The sequence below is a fragment of the Scyliorhinus canicula genome, chromosome 20 (assembly GCF_902713615.1).
Source record: "Scyliorhinus canicula chromosome 20, sScyCan1.1, whole genome shotgun sequence".
In the NCBI taxonomy this organism is placed as follows: Eukaryota; Metazoa; Chordata; class Chondrichthyes; order Carcharhiniformes; family Scyliorhinidae; genus Scyliorhinus; species Scyliorhinus canicula.
The window spans coordinates 26,117,354-26,141,189 of NC_052165.1; the positions used below are offsets into that span (position 1 = coordinate 26,117,354).

General features: G+C 45.7%; 1 protein-coding gene across 1 annotated transcript in view; it reads left to right on the top strand.

The window, feature by feature from the left end:
• LOC119954863 (carboxypeptidase M-like) overlaps nt 1-23,836 on the top strand; it is an 85,208-nt gene continuing 61,372 nt past the window's right edge. The window contains exons 1-3 of the mRNA XM_038780458.1: nt 1-123; nt 321-501; nt 12,650-12,747. Coding sequence (XP_038636386.1) covers nt 336-501; nt 12,650-12,747 — 264 coding nt within the window. The 5' untranslated portion in view covers nt 1-123; nt 321-335. The remainder of the gene's footprint in view (nt 124-320; nt 502-12,649; nt 12,748-23,836) is intronic.

Here is a 23,836-nt window from a genome sequence, read left to right on the forward strand (position 1 = left end):
CAGTCAGACGGGAGGACAGCTGGTTGGTGAACTGTGGCGCCGCCGCCTGCCTTCTGAAGAAAATAAAAGCCCTTCAGTAACGTGAGATGCTGTTTGCTGGAGGCACTGCAGGAGAATCGCCAGGTAAGGAATACTACCCCCTCCTCCCCGCCCGCCCCACCACACACCCCAGTCAGCCTTCTCAATTTAGTCCCTTAAAATAAATACTTTAAAGGGACATTTCTCCCTCAGCACTGGAGTTTGACAAGCTTACCACAGGAACTTGCCTTTACCACAGCAACTTGCTTTAACCACAGCAACTTGTCTTTCTGCTCCTTCAGACATCCCGCTGGAAGATGTTCCGCAGCATAAAGCTTCTGTGGATCTGGGCAATCCTCCCCGACCTGATCGCGCTGAAATTTCAATACCACAGCACCCAAGAACTGGAAGGGTTTTTACACGACATCAACAGAAAGTACCCCTCAATCACACACCTTTACAGCATTGGGAGATCGGTGACTGGTGGGTATCTCAGCTGCTCGCTTTGAATGAATGTGGTTCTTGTGTGAAACCTGCCACTGCTGTGCCATGTGCAGGATTTTCGGTTCTCCGGGGCGGAAAGAAACTATCTTCTTTACAAATTGCCTAATCTTACGAAATACTGAATTAATGCCCGCTCTTTAAAAGCTGCTTGCGAATATTCTTTTATTTAACGACACCCGCTGATTTGTATGCAGGGTCAATCTTCTTTATCTCACATCTCGAGAATGTTCTTTGTGAACCGCAGACTATATAAATCGGTGCTCGCACAAAAAGGTTGCTCCCTGTTACCTTCAGGTTTGCAATTCAACACACCCGAAGCTTCTCACTTGTAAATTGCAACCCTGGTATGAATGCAATTCAAACGAGCTTGGAGTTTATTACACTTAAGACAATATGACCTCTTAAAAGGTTGGGGTCAACCGCCAGAAAGGTAAGATCATTAACTGGCAGGTGGGCTAATTTAGCTAAAGAACTGAAGACTGCAGTTATTCCAGTAAAATATATATTATTCATGTGGTTTCCCCAGAATAAAGGAAAACATTGGGAATTTAAAAAGCTGTTCCTTTGCATTTCTACCAGGAAACCAGGCCATGCGTGCCACATTACCACGGAGATTGGTGGAACTTAGTGATTCTTCGCTTGAGCTTATTTCCATGAATTGAGTTTGGACGGAGGTAGCAGGCAGGACTGGTTAATGTTTGGGAAAACAGTGAAGAAACTGCCATCTTTGGGTCTTCTGCAGTTTTTAGCTCCTTGGAATTCGAGAGTTAAAGCCAGATCTACACCTGAAGTAGAATAAATGTTAGATCTATGGTCCATGGTGCAGCCTGTTGAGTATTCAGTATAAGACCAATTGGAAAGGGGAAAAATGACTGAATGAGTTATATAACTGGAAGTTATATCCTCAATAAAAGGAAGCTAACCTGATTGCAATTGAAATTCTGGAAGCAATCCATTTGGTTGCACTTCGGCAGCCTGCAGCTCAGAGAAGATAGCCAAAGCTGTGAAGCATTGAGAAGGGAACAGAGACATGGGACAGAGACAGTCCATGGTCAAGAGGTTTAAGCAGGGCAGCTCGATGGTGGGGTGGTTAGCACTGCTGCCTCACGGCGCTGAGGATCAGGATTCGATCCCGGCCCCGGGTCACTGTCTGTGCGGAGTTTGCACATTCTCCCCTTGTCTGCATGGGCCTCACCCCCACAACCCAAAGATGTGCTGGGTAGTTGGATTGGCCAGGCTAAATTGCCCCTTAATGGGAAAAAAATAATTGGGTACTCAAAATTAATTTTAATAAAAAGAGGTTGAAGCAAAGAGTCTTACCATGAAGAATAACTGTAACTGAGGAGAAGTAAAGTAGATTCCAGTATATGTTTGGGTAGTCCCAACAGAAGTAAATAACTCCGCTTGATATCATAAGGGACCCCCACTTATAATAACAATAAAAACTGAGCGCATTACATATGTAGTTATAAACCATATTGTTACGTTAATAGTCTTGTCTTAATTAGTTTTTTATATGCAATAAAGTTTATTTTTGTTTGCAAACTTGAAATATTGTGGTGTAATTCTATTGGGCAAAACAAGGGCCGTAACTTTCCGGCTGTTCATATTGGGATCTTCCAGCCCACTGCTATTGAAAAAACAACAACAAAAGAACAAATTGTAATATGCAGTGAAATCACTTCAAGATGAGCAGCAGCAGTCAGTAATCCATATCAGTGGACAGGTGTAGATCAGAGGCAAAATAACATTTAAAAGAGCTCCTGCAGGTTTATAGAAGTAGTTTACTACTGTAGTTGAAAATTATTGGGAAAATTATATATTCCCTTTAGAGGCAATTGTGTCTCAAAAAGGATAAAAGAATAGAGTAAGTTTTAAATATGTATGAGATCAATGCAAAGTGACGAAAGCTCAATAATGGTAAATCAATTAACCTGGCCAGGTTAATCCATTGGCACCTAAAGGTCAATGAAATGGTCTTAGGTCAATTAATAGACTGATATTTCTCTAGAAGTGTACAAGCGATGAGCTGGATACTAATATGCTGCCCGAACAATCCCAATGAGCCAATGATGCTCGGCAGTTCTATATTTTAGTTATGCTTCTATCTCTTGTTGCTGATCTGTCCTTTTGAATTTTGTGGGCCTGAATACTTGGACAGACTGTTAGGGCTGGAGCCTTTATTGGTCAGTAAATCACAATCCTAATATACATTAATAATAAACTTTATTGTCGCAAGTAGGCTTACATTAACATTGCCATGAAGTTACCGTGAATAGCCCCTATACATACATTTGTGTTTCTGCTGGTTTGGTCAAAGCTTATTTGTTTTAGGGGCAGCGCAATGGTTGGCACTGGGACTTGTGGCGCTGAGGACCCGGGTTCGAATCCCGGCCCTGGGCCACTGTCTGTGTGGAGTTTGCCCATTCTCCCCGTGTCTGCGTGGGTTTCGTCCCCACAACCCATAGATGTGCAGGGTAGGTGGATTGGCCACACTAAATTGCCCCTTAATTGGAAAAACAAATAATTGGGTACTCTAAATTTATAAAAAGAAAAGTCTTTTTGTTTTGAGGAATTTAGTGTGAGTATGTTAAATCTTTGGATATGTACTTGCTGATCAGAAAATATATCCCAACGGACAATTGACCAGATTGTCAACAGGGTGAGAGGTTGAGGAAACAAAGAGATAATTTGAATTTAGACCAGCATTTTTGAAACCGAGGGTGTCTCGAGGATTGCGAGGCAATCAGTCACGGCATTCCCGATTGTGGGAGAAGCGCTCAACGGCTGCGACCGGCTTTTAAAATGAGAATGGCGGCTGCGACCAGCTCTTAAAATGGAACAATGCAGTTTTCGGGCCAGAAGCTGCGCCAAGAGCAGGTCAGGCGCCCTGTGCGTCTATGCTTTTGTCGTGAAATCGCGGAGGAGAGACTCCTCCATTTTCTAGCTGTGAGCAAGCAAGGCGACAGGAGTGTGAAGAAATGAAGATGGATTGTTTTAAACAGAACAAAATCTGAAACCGGGCACAAAGCAGTATAAAGATGATTCCTTGAGGCTTTGTTAATTGTGCCAATGCAAATCAGGATGCAAAGCCCATGTGTTCCAAATGCAGGGGAAATACCGGCAAATGAGAGTTTAAAGCACTCAAAACTTCATAGGCATTTAAAGACTAAGCATGGCGAGTTCTCTTGGTTTTCTTCAAAGGATTAATTAAGAACTTAAATCATCAGCTGAAGTCCTGAGCGGAACTGTAATATTGAATGACTAAGCATGTGAAATTGTGAGGAACAAGAAGGCTCATCTGTTGCATGAAAGGTAAGAGAAAATGGCATCGATTGCGAAGGTCGGGCGGTTGGTAAAAGTGGGCCCCAGAAAAACAAAAATTGAAGAACACTGATTTAGACAACATTTTTCATGTCTGGCCGTCCTGAAGAAGATTAGATTTAAAAACCCAAATCAATTTGGGTGGGAGGGGCTCCATTGGGCGGGGGAAGAAATAGAAATTTATTTTCTGACTGTTTTGGGAAATCAAAACTAATTCTGTAGACCATTCTAACTCTAAATAATATTGTGCATACCTACCATTTGTACAAAACTGACCTACGCTCAATCCAGAATCTGGTCCAATGCTTGCTTCAAGGTGCCATCTGTCTTCTTCATCACACTTAGATGGTTACACAAAATAAATTTATGTTCTTTCCATTATTCTCACAGAAACTCCGAAAAACCTAGCTTCTATATTCACAAATGTAATGTACAACAGGGTTAATTGGTCAGAACCCAGTGGAAATAATTACTGATAACTTTTTTCCGAGGTTTTTTTGCCCTTTATCTCCACCCTCCTGTTGTTTAGCTAATCCTCAATCCAACAAATCAGTTTGTCATGTCTTCCATGATTCTTAACTTTCCTACTTGGAACAACTAAACAACATCTGCTGGAACAGCTGTCACATCTGCTCTGTCACTAGACTGCTCCTATTCTCTTTCCTATTCCTCTTCCAGTAAACTTCAGAATAAGGTTCGCCGGTCTGTCATTATTAGGTTAATGTAATACTGAAACTACCATTCGTTATCCTCCAACCCTTGGGCATTATTCCAGCATTTATTAAAAACTCTGAAAACTATCAAAAGCATCATTATCTTCATTTAGTATAGTAAGAAGTCTTACAACACCAGGTTAAAGTCCAACATGTTCGTTTCAAACTTCACTTAGTCCACTTTCATTTAGTATCTAAAGGATTCTAGGATATAAATAGATCTCCACTTGGTGCAAGAGTTTTGGGGATATTTATTACTTCCAGTTTTTCCAGAGCATATTTCTAAGTTAGGTCCACATGTTATGGGCTACTTTTTGTTTAGTTATCTTATGGTGAAAGTGGGGAAAAAATATATATTTTCTATATCCTGATCACCTGCAAACTTGATGCTTGAATTGCATTGTTTCTTATTCGTGCAAATTAAAACATCATAATTGCAGCATGGTAAATTTTTAAAACATTTATAGGGTCTGAGGAAATATTTACTTTAACTTATTTCTTTACCACATGTGGGCACTGAAGGCTATTGCCCTTGAGGAGGAGACGGTGAGCCACCTTCTTGAACTGCTGCAGTCCATATTGTGTAGATAAACCCACAATGTTGTTAGAGAGGGAGATCCAGGATTTTGACCCAGTGACAATGAAGGAACGGCGATATATTTCCACTTCAGGATGGTGAGTGACATGAAGGGGAACTTGCAGGTGTGTGGTGTTCCCATGCATCTGCTGTCCTTGTCCTGTTTAGATGGGGAAGGTCACGGGTTTGGAAAATGCTGTCAGGAGCCTGGGTGAGTTTCTGCAGTGCATCTTATAGCTGCCACTCTGCATCAGTGGTGGAGAGAGTGAACATTTCAGAGGACCTATGGTGTGCCAATCAAGCGGGCTGCTTTGTCCTGGATAGCGTTGAGTTCCTTGAATATAGTTGGATCTTTACTCATAAAAACAATGTAAATATATCGGCACTGGCACCGGATGAGCATATGGGAGTGTAGTGCTACTCAGTAGAGAAGACGTGTGAAGAGATCAGTTCAGTTCATAAGAAAGTCATTCAGGAGTATCAGCGGGGAAGAAACTATTTTTAAACTTGTGCCTGTTCTCAGACTTTTATATCTCCTGCCCGATGGAAGAGGTTGGAAGAGAGAAAAACCCTGGTGGGAGGGGTCTTTGATTATGCTGCCCGCTTTCCCAAGGCAGCGGGAGGTGTCAACAAAGTCATTGGATGGGAGACGGGAGACAGATGGGAGATGTGATGGACTGGGCTGAGTTCATGACTCTAGTTTCTTACGGCCTTGGGCTGAGCAGTTGCCATATCAGCTGTGAAGCAGACGGATAGGATGCTTTCTTTTTTTAAAATTAATTTAGAGTACCCTGTTCATTTTTCCCAATTAATGGGCAATTTAGCGTGGCCAATCCACCTACCCTGCACATCTTTGGGTTGTGGGGCTGAAACACATGCAAACTCCACACGGACAGTGATCCAGAGCCGGGATTGAATTGCACCACTGTGCTGCCCCAGATAGGATGCTTTCTATGGTGCATCTTGTGGTAGTCGGTATTAGGTGTATTACGGTACCCTGGACAATGCTGTAAGACCATTGGTGTGGGAGGTACCTGAGACTGCTGTATCATTGGTGAAGCCTTCATGCTGGTTCCGCCCAGTAAGGCGGAGTATAAGAGCCCGTGTCTCCCCAGCAGCTGCATTCTGTACCTGCGCTGCTGGGGGAAACATCTAGTACAATAAAGCCTTCAATTGTCGTCCAATCTCGCTTCTGGAGTCATTGATCGAGCATCACATCTCTAAAAATTGGTAAGAGTCAACGTGGACATGCCAAATTTCCTTAGTTTCCTGAGACCATGTCGGCACAGTTGTGCACAATTCTGAGTTGCTGATGGTGGACAGGCTTTGGGGAATCAGGAGGTGAGTTACCGCCGCAGAATTCCCAGCTTCTGACCTGCTCTTGTAGCCCCAGTAGTTATATGGAGGAGTCCAGTTCAGCTTCTAGTCAATGGAAACCCCCAGGACGTTGGTAAACACGCGATATGCATATAATTTTCAAACCGATCAGCTTTGCTTTCAGGCACTGAACTTTCAGGGAGTCCGGAAGGCAGGAGAGTTCCTGAAAATACAGGTGCTGGGTGAAATCTCAATTTCAAGATGCTGATTCCAGTGCCAGCACTAGTAATCAGGGTGGCGAGGGCAAGGACCTGAATACCGTGCTCACCTCATTTGAGGCTGATTTAAATCAATTTTTAAAAGTTATTAAAGAGTTTGTCAAGTTTTGTTGTGGGGAATTGGATCATGAGGGGCCCCTCCAGCCACAATCATTAACGAAATATAACAGTTATCCTACATGCTGGTCCCGGTCAATTATTAGAAAAACCTGAAGGAAAGTAAAAGTTTGGGAAGTAATATACTGGGGACGTTGGACATCTGAAATAAAAACAGTTAATGCTGCAAATACACAGCAGGTCGGGCAGTATCTGTTGGAAACAAGTGATATTGTGCTTATTTTTTATATTGCCAAATGATTCCTGTTTTGACCCAACTGTTCTGGCTCAAAGCCGATATTTTACTTAACTATATTCTACCGAGGAGGTCCTGTGGTACAGTGGGTAGCATCCCTGCCTCTCAGCTGGAAGCTCTGGGTTCAAGTCCCACCCCAGGACCTGATGGCCAAGGAAGCTGCGTCCATAACGCGGCCAAACAGCTTGAGTGTGTCAACCTGCAATTCCTTGCAAACATGCCAAAGGCTGGCGATAAGAGTGGGAGAGAATCATTTTTTTTCAAATTTTCCTTTAAAAAAAATTAATTTAGAGTACCCAATTCAGTTTTTCCAATTCAGGGGCAATTTAGCGTGGCCAATTCACCTACCCTGCACATCTTTTGGGTTGTGGGAGTGAAACCCACGCAAACACGGTGTAGCCATCTGGGATGGCCACTTCCAGAACACAAAATGGATGTTTGCAAAGACTGTAGGGAAACATGGAGAGTGCTAAGAAAGCAGTCAGGCACAGAGCCTGGATGCGTATTGAGAAGGCAACTCCCAGACGAGGCTGAAATTGTAGGTCAATTAGCATATTGATGGCCCATCTCCGGGAACAAAGGAATAACATTCAAGTAACCGGTACTAAGGCAGACACCCCGGCGCCAGAAAGACACAAACAAAGCAAGGCCAACGGCCACCAAAGACACGCCCAGCCACCAGGGCACCCACCCCTTTATTGGTCGAGATTAATACCAGTGATCAGGATGCGGTCCAATTAATTGGGGCCAAGTTCAAGGCCCGCCCAAAAGCGCACAAAGCCCCCTTTGAGTATAAGAAGAAGCCCCCAAGAGAGAATCGCTCTCTTGGACTCGGCTCTCAAAGCTGAGAGACCCGCCCAACAGCTGCATCAGAAGCAAGTAAGTCCAAGGTCAACGCTCGCCATCAGACGGACGACCTTAGCTGTTCTCCTGTTACACCTTCGCACCCAACAGCCTCAGATCCGAACAACGGCCATTGTTCCTCTGACTGAGTGGCCACCCGAAGTTAAGTATCGGCGTTAGCGTTAGAGATAGTTTAGTTTATGGTATTTTGTGCATGAGTAGATATTACTGTGTGTGTAAATATATAGTATTGACTTTGAACTAACTAATTGGTGCATTGGTTCTTTGATCAGTATTCGGGTTTGAACCTTCTGGCGGTATCGTAAGATACCTGGCGGCTGTAGAGCAAAACATAATTAGGATTAAGGAAGGTGACCATATTTAGAACCAGATAAACAGAGCAACAACGGGGAGAATGTGCAAACTCCACATGGACAGTAACCCAGACACGGAATCAAACCTGGGACCTCAGTGCTGTGAGGCAGCTGTGCTAACCACTGCACCACCGTGCTGCCCTAAGAGTGGGAGAGACTCCTGGTCAGCAACACTTGATGTGGAGTGGCACCCCTCAAGCTGTAAACCCCTGGCAATAGACTAGTGATCTGTTCCGAGAATTACTAGCTATGGAAAGTCTGCCTTGGTGCACCACTAGGTGTGGGAATTGGAATTGGAGCTTGGAATATTGTACACATTGTCAATCAAAAGTAAACTTGCCTTCTTTTTGGCCAATCTACAAGTTGTTAGTGAACGTTCAAAATAATCAAAAAATAATTGAATTTAGTTTGAATAATTTAACCAAGTGTGATGCAAGAGCATTTTATCTGTTAATGACCTGGGTGCTGGTAGGTGGTCCTAAGCTCTGAATCTTTCTCTTGATTGCCTCCCATGTGGGGAGATGTGCACATATTCAGGTGAAGACAGATGATAGCACTCAATGCTAAATTGACTTTTGGAACTGTCCAAATCCAGTCATGATGAATAAAGTGGGGGATGGATGACTAAAGGTCATTAACCTAAAACATTAATGGTCTATAATGCCCGGTGGAGCAATTGAGTCAGATTGCTACCCTGGTTGTGATTTCGTACCTTTAAATTCAGGTGCCCCTATCCCACCCAACCTTCCGCCTCAGGTCAAGTGAAATCCATGACGTACAGCGAGGGCTATGGAGTTGAAGCTAAGTAAACCACGTTGCATTCCTTTGGCATTAGCTGCCATAACCAGGTAAGTTTAAAGGTCCAGGCAATGGAGAACATTGTGCATACAGTAAGTGGGTAGGATTAGATGCCTTGAAGCTCAGAAGTTACGGACCATTGACTTGCTTTCTTTATCCACAGATACTAGCTGGCCTGCTGACTATTTCCAGCATTTCCTTTTTTTAAATTTCAGATTTCCAACTTTGCTTTTATCAACATGGATTATAGTTTGCGGGAGAAAAATCAACCAGGGCTCATATTCTGACCAGGCCTGGTAGAGAGGGATTCACGCAGTGCCTACGACTGGGGCTCAGGCAGCTCAGCCCACTCTTCCACATGGCCACTCCATGTCTCAATCCACTCTCTCCTCACAGATGAGGCACACAGTGAGTGCTCCCCTCTGGGACAAAGTTCTGTTCTTGGAGGAAGAGCTTGAATTTGCACAGCCCTGTGTTTTGACCACCATAGTGCATTCTTGCTACAGTTGTCCAACCTTGGCTGTACTCTCGCCTTCCCACGCCAACGCACTGAAGGACTACAGGAGTCAAGGTGGCAGAGTGAGCCAGACGAGCCCTGTGGAACAAGTTATACAGAATGTTCGAGCACCCTCAAATAGAAAGGATAACAAAGTAATAGGAAAAGGGGCATTTGTGGGTTTGTTGAGATATTGAGGAGGTAGATTAAGTAAGAAGTCTTACAACAGCAGGTTAAAGTCAAACAGATTTGTTTGGAATCACTAGCTTGTGGAGCGCAGCTCCTTTATCAGGTGAGTGAAGAGGTGTTTGTGGTGTTAACCTGGTGTTGTAAGACTTCTTACTGTGCCCACTGCAGTCCAATGCCGGCCTCTCCACATCGAGACATATTTAGGGAGAGAAACCTGAGACGTTTGTTTTTTTTCGCTAAAAGTGTGCATGTGTTTTTTTAATTCATTCATGGGATGTGGCTAGCATTTGTTGCCCATCCCTAATTGCCGTTGAATTTCAGAGTTAAAAGTCAACGGTGTGTAGGGATAGTGTGGGTGTATGTGAAGTATGCACGTGGGAGGGTGTGAGCCACACACACACTCTTCCTTCTTCCCAGAATTCCTGTCCACACACTGGGCCAGGTGAAGAAGAAAACCCAGACTGAAAGGCAGCCAGCATCTGATCCCCACTTTCATATGAATTCTGCCAAGATCAGCTCCGAGTGTGCGCCACCAATGGTGAATGCAATGTCTGTGTTAGTTAAGCCCAGGTTCCTTCCCCTTCCGTGGTGATCAGGAATAGGGGGCTTGTCTCTCTCTCTCTCTCTCTCTTAACATGAAATGCATGTTTAATGTTACGCCAAGCCAGACCTCAGGCAGCTGCTGAAGAGGAAGGAGAGTCTGATTACTTTTTGGGAGGGCTGACAGCAAAAGGGAATATTTTTGCTCCAATAAAATGGGAAATGTTGGAAATACTCAGTATGTAATTTCTATTAATTACTATTTTTTAATTAACAATTTATTGCTTTGACATTGATTTTATTTTTTGTTCAGCAAGTCCTGTTTTCTTCATACCTGAACTTTTGTTCATGTTTAGTATGCCAAATGTCAGATCTCAGGAAATTGCTCCTAGGTTTGTTGCTGAAGGGAAATGAGAGGATCACAAGAAGTCAGATTTCCATTTGAAGGGCAGCACAGTGGCACAGTGGTTAGCACTGTTGCCTCGCAGCACCAGCGACCCGGGTTCAATTCTGACCGTGGGTGACTGTCCGTGTGGGGTTTGCAAGTTTTCCCCATGTCTGCGTGAGTTCCTCTGGGTGCTCCGTTTTCCTCGCAGTGTCCAAAGCTGTGGACGTTAGGTGTATTAGCCATGATAAAATGCCTCTTAGTGTCCAAAATGGTTACAAGTCGGGGTTACAGGGATAGGGCGTAGGCCTGAGTGGGGTGCTCCTTCAGAGGGTTGGTGTGGTTAGTTTCAATTTTAAATGGGAATTCTGTTAACAAAGTGCATGTGTGTAAATAGAACATTATTATTTTAAAAAATAAATTTAGAGTACCCAATTATTTTTTCCAATTAAGGGGCAATTTAGCGTGGCCAATCCGCCTACCCTGCACATCTTTGGGTTGTGGGGGTGAAACCCACGCAGACATGGGGAGAATGTGCAAACTCCATACGGACAGTGACCCAGGGCCGGAATTCGAACCCAGGTCCTCAGCGCCATAGGCAGCAATGCTAACCACTGTGCCACCGTGCTGCCCTTAAATAGAACATTATTGCTGATGAATTGTTTGGCGCAAATTTACTGGAGGGCCTTTCAATTTTTAAACTTTGAAGTGAAACCAGGAGTCATGTACCAATAAAATATTTCCCTGTTCGATCAAAGTATTCTGATTTGTACACAGGATTGTTGTTTGTGGTGCTTGAGGTTCAAGCGTTTTGGATGTTGCTGCCTGGATATTGCATGGGGCCTGGTTTGTAATTGTCTGACAAAGTTTTGCTTGTAAAGTGTCAATGGACTTTGTAAATAGATGCATAAGGTGGGATTTTCTAGCTGTTCCTGCTTGTGGGATTTTCTGGTCCTACCAACGGCACTCCCTGTTGCAGGTTCCCTGCTGGCGGAGGATGCGAATATCAGGAGACTCCCATTGACAGCAGGGGGATCAGAAGAATCCGCAGCCTGCCAATGTCAGGTCACCTCTGTAAAACATGCCACAAGGGTGCAGAGAAGTCCGCCTATAAAATACAAAAGGCAATAAGTTTAGCTAAACCTGTATGAAACAGTTTGACCCACTGTGCATGGTTGCTAATGTGATGGGGAGGGCATAAAGAATGGGGGTGCTAGGGGGTTGTGGGAGGCGGTGGGTACAGAAATAAAGGGCCCAGAACCAGGAGAAGCATCTGGGGCCCATGATTTATCTCGCTGGTAGAGGTGCACATGTACTGATGTCAGTGAGGAGGGAGAGGATCAGGCAAATCAATAGTGCTCTGTAGCTGAATAGCTGGAGAATAATCGTGGTCATGCCTCACCTGGGAATACTGGTCAGTTGGTTGAGGGCACTGGTGGGGTGACTAGTGCCTGCAGAAGCATACCCTAACTATGGGTGAGTATTTTCAAAAGGAAGTTGGGAACTGAGCAAAATATTCTTGGCGTTTTTGAAGAAAACAAATTAAAAAGTTGAATGCCCAGTTTGTTTTCCTCCCTCTCCTTCCAGAATATTATAAAAATAGGCATTCCTGAAAAACTGAATAAATTGAGCTGTGCTGCCCAAAAATAGGCAGATTTTGCTTCAGTGCACATTCCAAATACTGGCTTTGCTATAGATGTGTACTCGATTTACTAATGGGCTGGCAAAAACAACAACAAGCAGTTATAAAGCACAGTTAACGTTAAAAGGAAAATCCCAGGATGCTTTATTGGGAGAAGGGGTGAAAAGGAGGAAAAAGCATTAAGGGGATAGAAAATTGCTGTCATTTGTTTTCTCTTTAAAGAATGCGTCTTAATGGATGAAGGATTTTCATTTCCAACTTTCTACTCAATAAAGGCTTTTTTTGTGCTCCTGATATAGGTATTAATCTCTGGGTTCTGGCAATTGGAAAATATCCAGAAGTACACACTGTAGGGATTCCAGATGTGAAGTACATTGCTAACATCCATGGTGATGAGGTAACTTGTTTTTCTTAATGTGCTCCATACTGTCCAATATACTTTACATCAGTGCTTCACTGGGCATAATCAAATATCAAAAAAGCAATTTGGAAAAGATTTTCAAAACCCTTTGGAAAAAGTCACACCTGGTAATGAGGGGTAAGTTCATTTTTAACGTAATAAGTCATACCCACTCCTGACCAACCTCCCTGGCCCTGAAAACTTACTTTATAATTGTATAATTTCAAGTAGTTTTTATTATGATAATACCATAGTTTTAAATTATTTTGAAAGTTTGAAATTTCAGCTTCTCATGTGTATGTTCCAATCTTCATTTTGACAGTTAAAATTTGTAAAAAAGTGAAGGGTAATTGGTGCATTTTACCTCCTGGTTTCTGTCTGTACGAGTTTGTCAATGCGATTGGTTCTTTATCTTGCTTGATGACACTGTTGCTGGACACCACAAAATCCCTTTGCCTTGCTCCTAAATTCAAAACGATGCCAGTAAAGTGGAAAGCCATGCCTCGGGAATTGCTAGATCGCAGTGGGAAGCTTTCTTTGAGGCCAATGGCTATTACTGTCCCTTCACCTCTAACTGTACAATCCAGGTTAATGCTTTTAATAATTGTCACTCCCAGTGGGTTGACCAAATTTTATTTCTTTGTGTTCTATTCTTTAAAGCGTTCATGTTGCAGCCTGACTTACACTATATTCACCAACTAACAAGAGAAAGGAAAAAATAACGAAGTAAATAGTTAAATAATTAATTGGAAGCACAAAGTCCAGAATTACTGGGCCAAATATGAATGGAAGTTATTTGTTGCCACATACTCTGTTACTTTAGGAAACAGTTTAGTTAGCCAGCTTTCCATGTTTAGCCTAGATTTAATCATGAAAGAAATACACGTGGACTAAATTACTACTGAAAATTCCAGTTAATTGTTTTCATTGGACCATCCGGAAAGCTGCATCAAAGAATTTCTGTAGATTTGTGATGCAAGATTCTATCACCGAAGCCGGATGCGTTAAGAGTTTGTATTCCAGCATGTTTTTTTCCTGTTTTGAAATTTTACATTGGCTTGGATCGTCTGGTGGAAATAACAGGGGGGCCAACAGCAAGCACCATTATTAATGTGGAAATTGGAGAGCAGCATTAATTAACCGCGCATGTTCAATTAAATATGTAAATCCGGAAGCTGCTATCGGAGATGCTCTGCTCCTCCAGAAAATAAGCAATCCTATGAAGTTGCTGTACTTAATTGATTTGACGCCCCAGGTCGGTGGCACGCAAAACTAGCATTCGCATTCATTTAAATGTGATGAGCGGGTTTGACCCACGATGCTCCAGGCTTCTGTGATGCTCTGTCCCTCTCACGTGGGCGCCGATTACTACAGGTGGGGACTGGGCTCCATGGCTGCTGAGGGGGAGAGAATGAAAAATGTTAAAAACTGTGCTACTTGCTGGGGGGGGGGGGGGGGGGGGGGGGGTGTGACCTGGCTCAGGCTGCTATTGCTGGACTATTGCTTTTAAATGCAGCCATTTGGTACAAGTTACAGGTCCCTGGCTGCTCCCTCGGCTGACTGCTCAATATGTCCTGTAAATTTTCACAACCTCAAGTCATTTGAGAGCCCGTCCAGGCCACCCCTCTGGAAATCCTCAGACCCCAGTGACTCATGAATGGAATGGGTGTGGCCAAACTCAATCAGTGGCCCACCAGCTGCTGCCACTCCCCAGTGCACTCATCAGTAGCGCTGCCTCACTGCAGGGAAGTAGGGGAATAGCAGAGCTCATCCCAAACAAAGAGACATGCACCGTGACCTTTAGCACCCTCCCTGGCTACACTGCCCCTCTCAGGGTAACACTGGGCTAGCCGACTCCACAGGACTACCAGCTGTCTCCAAGCCCTGCCTGCCCACCGCTGCCGGCCCATCGTGCCCTGGACAGCTTGTCACAACCTGTGTGTCACACCCAGGACCCACATCACGCTGCACCTATGCTCCCAGCAGACACACACTTCCCTCACTCACCACCACCCTCGCTCCCCCCCCCCCCATCTGTAGGACCTGCCCACACCCAAACCTGGAAGCATGGAGGCCATTGGTGGCACACTGATCCTCCACCGCATAACCAGGTGCCACCCTGGGTATGGGATAACACATGATCAGCCCAATGAGGACACCCACAGTAGGCCCCACTGGGGAGACAGGACAGGGACCGCAGAGCCTATCACTGACGGGGGTTGCAGCAGCCACCGGTGCCTAAGTTGACACGGACGTATGGTGAGGATAGCGGATCCCCACCTCTAGCCTACGTGCTGCACCTGTGTCAAGTTACCTGGTGTCTAACTTCCTTATTTTAAGTGGTCTACCGCTCCTTCTAAGTGTGACCCCAGACAGTACATCAGACTCTGCTGCGTATCTCGCTGTCTGACCTGAGATGACTTTGCTGTCCACTGGAGGGCCTAGACCTAGATAGGCCAAGCTGACTTTTGGTAGTCACAGATGACGAGCTGCGAGATGGGCCCTGGGCTACTCCATTGGACAGAGGTAAGGCCGGAGTGAGCTCCACTGTCACCTGCTGCTGCCAGTCCTGGAGGCCCACTCTCATCTCAACCATGGAACACAGAGACTGGGCCACGTCCTTCAGTGAGTGAGACACATCCTTCTGTGACTGGCCCAGGTCAGTCAGCACTCGTCCAATGCTCACAATACCCTCAGCCATGACCCTTTTGTGACTTGTAACTGGGCCAAGTTTGCGAACGGCAAAACAATGGGCCTGGTACATGGCTGCCTGTGACTGAACTCCCCTGTCCTGAGCCTCAGCCATCGACCCACATTCGTGGGCTGCACGCAGCATAGTGGGTAGCACAGTTGCTTCACAGCTCCAGTGTCCCAGGTTCGATTCCCGGCTTGAGTTACCGTCTTTGCAAAGTCTGCACGTTCTCCCCGTGTCTGCGTGGGTTTCCTCCGAGTGCTCCGTATTCCTCCCACAGTCCAAAGATGTGTGGGTTAGGTGGATTGGCCATGATAAATTGCCCTTAGTGTCCAAAAAGGGTAAGTGGGGTTACTGGGTTACGGGGATAGGGTAGATGCGTGGGCTTGAGTAGGGTGCTCTTTGTAAGGGCCGGTGCACACTCGATGGGATGAATGGCCTCCTTCTGCACTGTAAATTCTATGATTCTATGCTTGTGCCCCAAGCCTTGGATGCCTTGACCCATGGCTGTGACTTTTTGACCCAAGGCTTCCACTGCGGATGCCATCCATACCATGTTGGCCTGGGTGCCACACATTGTTGCCACAATCTCCTGCACCTGAATGTAGTTGGACACTTCCAAGTGCACCTGCAGGTGCTGGAATGTTGCTGACACCTTTCCTGTAGATCCTGGCCCTGCGCCTGCGTCTCGCTGGGATCATACTTTCCAGAAGCCCTCTTACTGTCCGCTCCCTCGGGGGACCCTACCTCCATTCTGCAGCATGTGCAGCGTGCGTATCAGAAGGTGACCCCAACTTGGGGTGGTGGTGTTCCCATGCGGCTCTTCACTAAAATGCTCTACCGAGGTGATAATCACTGCAATGGTGAAGGGTGCAGGTGAATGCAGTGGTACCTGGACTGATTCTCCAGGGTGTGCTGGGGAGTGGCTGGGGGCAAGGTACCCCCGATGGGCTGCCCTGGTCTGTTGGTGATCCTGCAAGACAAAAGACCAGACAAATGGTGAGATCTTGGTAAGGAGGCTGAGGGAGAGTGGCAACTCACATTGCTGTGGGGGACATCATTTTGCTTTAGGGACTCACTTGGATGTCGCATGCCGACCTCCGCCTTGGAGATAGTCCTGTCCTGCACCTGCCCGGATTATACCATGGCCCTCTGCTCAGCAGGGGTGAGAACCCAGAAGTCCGGGACTCCCCTTCCGGTCTTCTCCTGCTCCCTTCTGTTATGGGCTGTCTTTTCCTAGGGGACATATAAAGGACATGGAGGTGAATTACATTGGGAGTCTGTAGCTGGTGGCAAGGCACCTGGCCAAAGAGGACGATACAGGTGTTGGGGATTGATGCAGGGTCGAATGTGGGGGTGATGCAGTCAGGTGGGTTTTGATCGGCCTCTAAGGAAGTGGGTGGGGTGATGTGCTGAGTGAGGGACAATGTGATGCCAGGGGAACAGAGATGGTGGCTCTTCCGAGCTGTCCTAAGGAGATCATTCATCTTCCTGTGGCACTGTGCGCCAGTCCGTCTGCTGAGGCTCACTGCACTGAGCGCCTCGCCCACCTCCGCCCAGGCCTGGTAAATAACCACAGGCCTCCTGCCCACCCTGGGCAAGTGGGTATCCCGCCTCCTCCACCACATCCAATATTCCCGCGAGCTCTACATCAACAAAGCGTGGTGCTGTTCTTCGTGGAACAATCTTCTTGGCTGGAATGAGTTTGTGGGCCTTGTTAAGTGCTTGTAAGCAGCTCCAGCTTGCCAAGCTCTCCAGCACCAATTCCGTCCCCTGTGAACCTGATGCCGGCGGTAATGAGAATTGCTCCATAGATTCACGTGGACAGTTTTAAAAAATAAATTTAGAGTACCCAATTATTTGTTTTCCAATTAAGGGGCAATTTAGCGTGGCCAATCCACCTAACCTGCACATCTTTGGGTTGTCGGGGTGAAACCCACGCAGACACGGGGAGAATGTGCAAACTCCACACGGACAGTGACCCGGGGCCGGGATTCGAACCCGGGTCCTCAACGCCGCAGTCCCAGTGCTAACCAGTGGCTCCACATGCCGCCCCAAGAGTGTTGGCCCATTAACATGTTCAGAATTGCTCCGGAAATAGCGTCCCTACCAGGAAGCAAACCGCATGCAACTCAGTCCTGACGTCAACACTTAGGCTCGATCTATCGCATTGCCCCAAAAATTCAGCACTCTCAGCTGATGCCGCGAGATCCCTTTTCTGGGAACCATCCAGCTCGCCTTGTGAGATCTAATGCAATCTTACGTTCAATCTGAATCTTGCCCATTGTGGGCGGGATCAGTATTTTTCAAATCTGCATATCTAATACGCACTCCCTAGATCTTCCTGAGGTGTTGAGATCTAATCCAGGCGAGTGCCGTTCAGTGTTGGTCCCCACAAATGGGTCCCCACTTGGGGGGTCTCCCAGGGGATCAGACGCCACCAGGTGCTTGCCCTATGGCCAGGGTGGCACACTGGCTCTGCTGGTACCACCTAGGTACTGCCAGTCTGGCTCCTGGGAAAGGGGTCCTTGGTAGTGCCAACTTGATAACAGCCTGGCACTACCAAGGTTCCCAGGTGGTCTTGCCAGGGGCACTGCCAGGTTGACAGTGCCAAGGTGCCAGGCTGGCATTTTTCCCGTAGCGGGGATGGGGCCCGGGATTCCCTGTGCTTGTGATGTGCGGTGCGGGGGACCCGGGGACCCCATTATAAGTTGATTGAGCTTCGGATTGGTTTGCGGTTCGCATCAGGGGGTCGAGAGATGAGGATGTGCAGAGCTCCTCAATGCAGGAGGCAGGACTAAGTGCAGCCTCGGTGAGGCAGGCCCCAAATTGAAAATAGAGTCCCAGTAGATAGCATGGTGTTTCTCGGTGCTGCAAGCACCAGGAAAAACACAGCTAAACGTGTTAGTCAGGGGACTCCTCATTGCTTGCCCTGTTCACAGGTCTCAAAGACTCTGTATTGAAAATTTATAAGCGTGAAGATTTTAAATATTGGAAACTTAAAAAAAAACTTTTTAAACTTCCATTTCATTTTGTCTCTCTCTTTTGCTTTTAATACTCTATTTGATATTGAATTAACTGCTCTGACGAACACTTGCTGGTTCAAACACTGGGCTACGAGTGAACGTTTCTTCAACCTGGTTGGTTAAAGCCATACATCATTGCTTGCCCTGTTCAAATTGGTCACAAAGACACGTAGAGAAATTTACAGGGACCTTTCGTACAATAGTTTATGGGGAAGTGTAAATGCAATGAATAGCTAACTATTGGTTTGCTGCTGTTTGCAAAATCTAATCCAATGCAAATTTAAAATGGAAGTCTTGTTCGCTGATTTCTGAAAATAATTCTCCTGTTCTGTGTGGGGAATAGACATTGCAATAATCTGAATTCTCCTGTTCTGTGTGGGGAATAGACAGTGCAATAATCTGAATTCTCCTGTTCTGTGTGGGGAATAGACATTGCAATAATCTGAATTCTCCTGTTCTGTGTGGGGAATAGACAGTGCAATAATCTGAATTCTCCTGTTCTGTGTGGGGAATAGACAGTGCAATAATCTGAGTTCTCCTGTTCTGTGTGGGGAATAAACAGTGCAATAATCTGAATTCTCCTGTTCTGTGTGGGGAATAAACAGTGCAATAATCTGAGTTCTCCTGTTCTGTGTGGGGAATAAACAGTGCAATAATCTGAATTCTCCTGTTCTGTGTGGGGAATAGACAGTGCAATAATCTGAGTTCTCCTGTTCTGTGTGGGGAATAGACAGTGCAATAATCTGAGTTCTCCTGTTCTGTGTGGGGAATAGACAGTGCAATAATCTGAGTTCTCCTGTTCTGTGTGGGGAATAGACATTGCAATAATCTGTCCATTGGCAGCTGGGTTTCAGGAGTTTGTTCCATTCTTTTTTTTACAAATTTTAAATTTGTTTCTCTTGACAACAGCAGCACTAGCCACATCTGTAAGCAGTCCAAACATCTTGCATTCAGGATTATACTGGTACTGCCCAGTTATAGTAGTTGAAATGCTAGTGCCCTCATGCCCAGACAATGTGGATTTTGGGGAAAAAAACAACAGCTACATGTGTAACCAATCGAAGCTGGTCGGCACTTATTGATTCATTCCCATTAATGAATGAGTTGTTGGCAGAAAATGGAAAATCAAATGTCGATTTGTTCTTTCAAAGTCATTATTCACAAACCACCATTTGTCACAAAACAGCCAAACTGTTCAAATTTCTGGTCAATTGCACCCTTTACTCAAGTGAAAATTCGTAAATATTATAAATAAATCACCAAACTTGGCTCATACAGTTGGTTAGTTGATATAAATAGCTGCAAGAACTTTTCCCAGTCTCAGACTACTGTTTCTTCCAAGTGTTTTCTTCGTACTGATTCAGTACTGAACAAGCTCTATGTGTGTGCATCACAGCCAATAATATTCAAAGGTAGAGCCTTGCCTTCAAGGTTACAAAACTTGCTTCTAGTTTTGTGCGTGTAAACTCTTGTTTATTCACAGGATACAGGCATTGCTACCAAGGGTGGCACTTATTGCCCATCCTTAATTGCCCTTCAGAAAGTGATGGCGGGCCGTCTTCTTGAACTGCTGTAGTCCCTGTGCTGAACGCACACCATTCGGGAGGGTGTTCCAGAATTTTGACCACCCTCCTCCCACCCCAGTGTTTGAGTTGAAGGGGGACTTGGGTGTGATGGTGTTCCCATGCGCATGTTGCTCTTGTCCTTCTAGGTGGGAAAGGACGTGGGCTCGGCAAGTGCTGCTGAAGTCTGGGCAAAGAAAAATCAACTGATTCAGAATTTGCATTTTGCTGTGGAAGAGAACATGCTAACAAACACATTTTCTGGACTTCATATGTTTCAAAATCATCCTGGCATGAAGGAATTCCATTTCATGCCAAAATTAATGAGAGGATTGTATAATGAATGGATGATTTGTCGAGATTGACAAACCATTCTAAACAAAGACATAGTCGGCATATTCTCATCCAAGTCAAACCCACCAACCTGACTTTGAGCTCTATTGCTGTTCGTTCATTTCTTTACAGAATATGATTTTTATAAAAAGGGTGCTTCAGTTTAAGTTGGTATGACATTTAAAAAGAGTTTCCATTTTATCTGTGCCTCTCCACACCCCTTTCCTCCTCACAACCTACCTCCAAGGATTTGATGAACTTCTCCCTCCCCAGTCTCCAACAATTTGCCTTGTCGCCCATTTTACTCATACTTCTGTGAGGAGTCTTGAAAAACGTTTCCATATTTCTGAATGTGCTACACGAATGGCAGTGGTTTTGGGAATTATTGCAGTTGGTATACTTAATTTTCTCTCTTTATAAATGTTTGATGGCTCTAATACCAATGAAGGAGGAAGCACAAAGACAGTGGGCGCGATCTAACAGAATGAATTTCTGTTATTTCTGGCAGGTTTGGCTGGGAGTTTCTCCTCGGCTCTGCCAGTGAGATCCCCATCCCTATCTAGCCACACGTAGTCACTAATTTGGACCATGGGGAGATTCTCTCCGGGTTAGCCCACACAATTATTTTCATCAACTGGAGAGCTGAACTCGCTGGCCAGGACGACTCCTTCGAGATGATGCCGCCATTTTAAAGGGTGCCCTGACCTCTAAGTGATCCTGAGGGTCCCCATACCCCCCACCCAGGGGCTATGTCACCCCCAACATGCATGGGTAATATACCACACTTCCCAAGTAAAGACGTCCTGCTATGGGGTCACTGAGGGCCCCTCCTTTGGACCCTCAACCTTCCAGAGGCTCCCTCATACTCACCCTTCACCCGCCCCCCCCCCCCCCCCCCCCCCCCCATTTCGTCATAGCCCCCTCACTCCTTCATTCATGAGCATGGCCACCCTCAGGCCCAGCCCTTGGCAGTGCTACCAAGGCACCATGGCCAGGGTGGCAGTGCCAAGCTGCCATCCTGGTTGTGCCAAGATGCCTAGTGCCAGAAGAAGAGTCAGGGTGCAACACTGCAATGTCCCTGACCACCCAGGTGGTCTCCGATGGCTTGGAAGACCCCCCCAAGTTGCTGTGACGTCCGGTCCAAGTTTGTGTGGGCCAGTGTTAATCAGTGCCCGCGTGACCTCTCACTGGAGAGTCGGTTAGATCACGGGAGGCCGTTGGATCTGGATTCCATCTTGCTAATGAGATGGAAATTTCCCTTAATTGCCTCAATTAGCTTTGTGCCATGTCTAGGTGGGTTCCAGATCTCCCCCCCCCCAATGGAGCAGGCATGCTAGACTGCAAATCGCTCGCCGCCTCGCGGCGCGGTTCATAATCTGAACCTCTCCCACAATCTAACCGGTCAACACGCGTCCTCGCCAGGTGCAACGTGGTCATTTAAACATGCCCAGTATGACATCAAAGATGTTCTCACTTCTCTCTTTGAATCTGGGCTGTACTGAAATTGTTTGGACAGACGCTTAAGTGTCCAATTCTGTAAAATAAAATAAAAACTGCTGAGTCAACAGTCTAATTCCTGTTTTGAAATCATAATGGACAGATGCCAAGTAAAATAAAGTAAACTGATCCATGACTTTATTCCTCAACAGCAGCAATGATTATATTGATATAATTAAATGAAACAGGTGTCATTGTTTGTTTGACTCATGTCTTGGGGTGTAAACTTCATTAAACTTAATAGGATGACAATATAGCACAGACAGCCCTGCCTGGAAAGATGCTAAGCAGGGTTGTTTACTGTCCTAAAGGTACTTAACAACATGTTGAACAGTTCCTTTTATAACTATCTGGCAGTTAGAAATATTGGCCACGAAAATTTAGAAAGAACAATGTTCCTCTGGTTCAATATTAAAGATATTTGAATCTGATATCAAAAATGGTTGCAACATTTCAGCCAATCCCCTGACATGCAAAATCTCAAAGCAGTAAAAAACAAATGCATTTTTTTGTGGGAGATGTAGCTTTCATCAATTCTTTCTATTTTGACTCTATAAATTGTCACGGAAAACGCAGATTCTTTGTAGGTCTCTAGTCATGCACACCATCCTAAATTATTCATCAAGTCCTGACAACAGGCATTGTGAAAAAGATCCTCAATTGAGCTGGTAGTGATCAAGAAAACCATGTACCAACTTGTTTATTATCTGGCACGTAATCTGGGATAAGGGAAGGTGGTGGTGGTTGAAGGGGGGGGGGGGGCGTGTTTGGAGAGGCTGGGCCTTCATCTCTTGGGTTTCAAAGGGTGAGAGGTGATCTTGTTGAAACCTCACCTCAGACACCCCCCCCCCCCCCCCCCCCCCACACACACCAGCACCACCACCACAAAGCAGGCCGCCCCCCACTCCTGGGGATCCACCAAGACATAACATTAGGGCTCATAAGGCCAGAAAATTAGACATTAGTTATGTTTGCTACACAGGTGCAGGCCACAGTTTAGTGATAAAGGCTAAGGCACAAATCTGTACACAAGCTGTCATATTAAACGCCTGTTCACACTGTTACAATAGGCCTTGGTGCTCTGTTAGATGGGTGTGAGGGGTGGGCTGGTCTGGGCTGGCCAGAGAGAGGGTGTGGGGGCGGGGGGGGGGGGGGGGGGGGGAATGGGTGGCCTGGCTCTCCCCCCCCCCCCCCCCCCCCCCCCCCCGCCCCTGACCATTCCCACCGCATCACCCCAGGGATTTAATGTGGTGGAATGGCCAGCTTGCATGCAGGGATCACCCAGGTGGACAGTGGAAAGTGCTACTGTGGGCAGGAGTCAGACATTGTCAAATGATGCAGACCACCAGAGCTCATCGCAGAGCAGGTTATCATCATCCTCCATCCATTGGACCAGATCTGGTGTTAAGGCCACCCTGCAGTGCGGCAGATATGTATCATGGAGGGGGTTGCAGGAGGGATGTGGTGTCTGTGACCATGGCCAGATTCCCCCCAGGTACCTGAACCGCAGGTTCAGGAGGCTGAAGCACCGCTTGATAACGGTCCTGGTTGAAATGTGGTGTTGAGGCTACGAATGGGTTGCTCCTGCTCCTAAGTGATTTGTTGGTATGTGTGTAACCAGATTTTCCAGAACCCATGAACTAGCATTGAAGCAAGTTATCATAAATCCCAAGGGACTGTCTAAGAAGAAAGTCATCCTGAGCTCATTGGCTTCCGGCAATCTCTTTTCCCAATATAATGACCAATCTCAGAAAAAGGAATCACAAAGGAATCACAAATCCTGCATCCCAGTAGCAGAGTCAGCTATATTTCACACTGATGTGTCAAACTCTAAAGCACCTGGCCAATGGACATGTTGGCCAATTTCTTTATTTCTAGATACAATACAAACCCACAAATTATTTATGAAATAAAAAGGCAAAAACCCATATCATATGAGATGCAATCAAATGATAATCCAATATATGTATACAGAA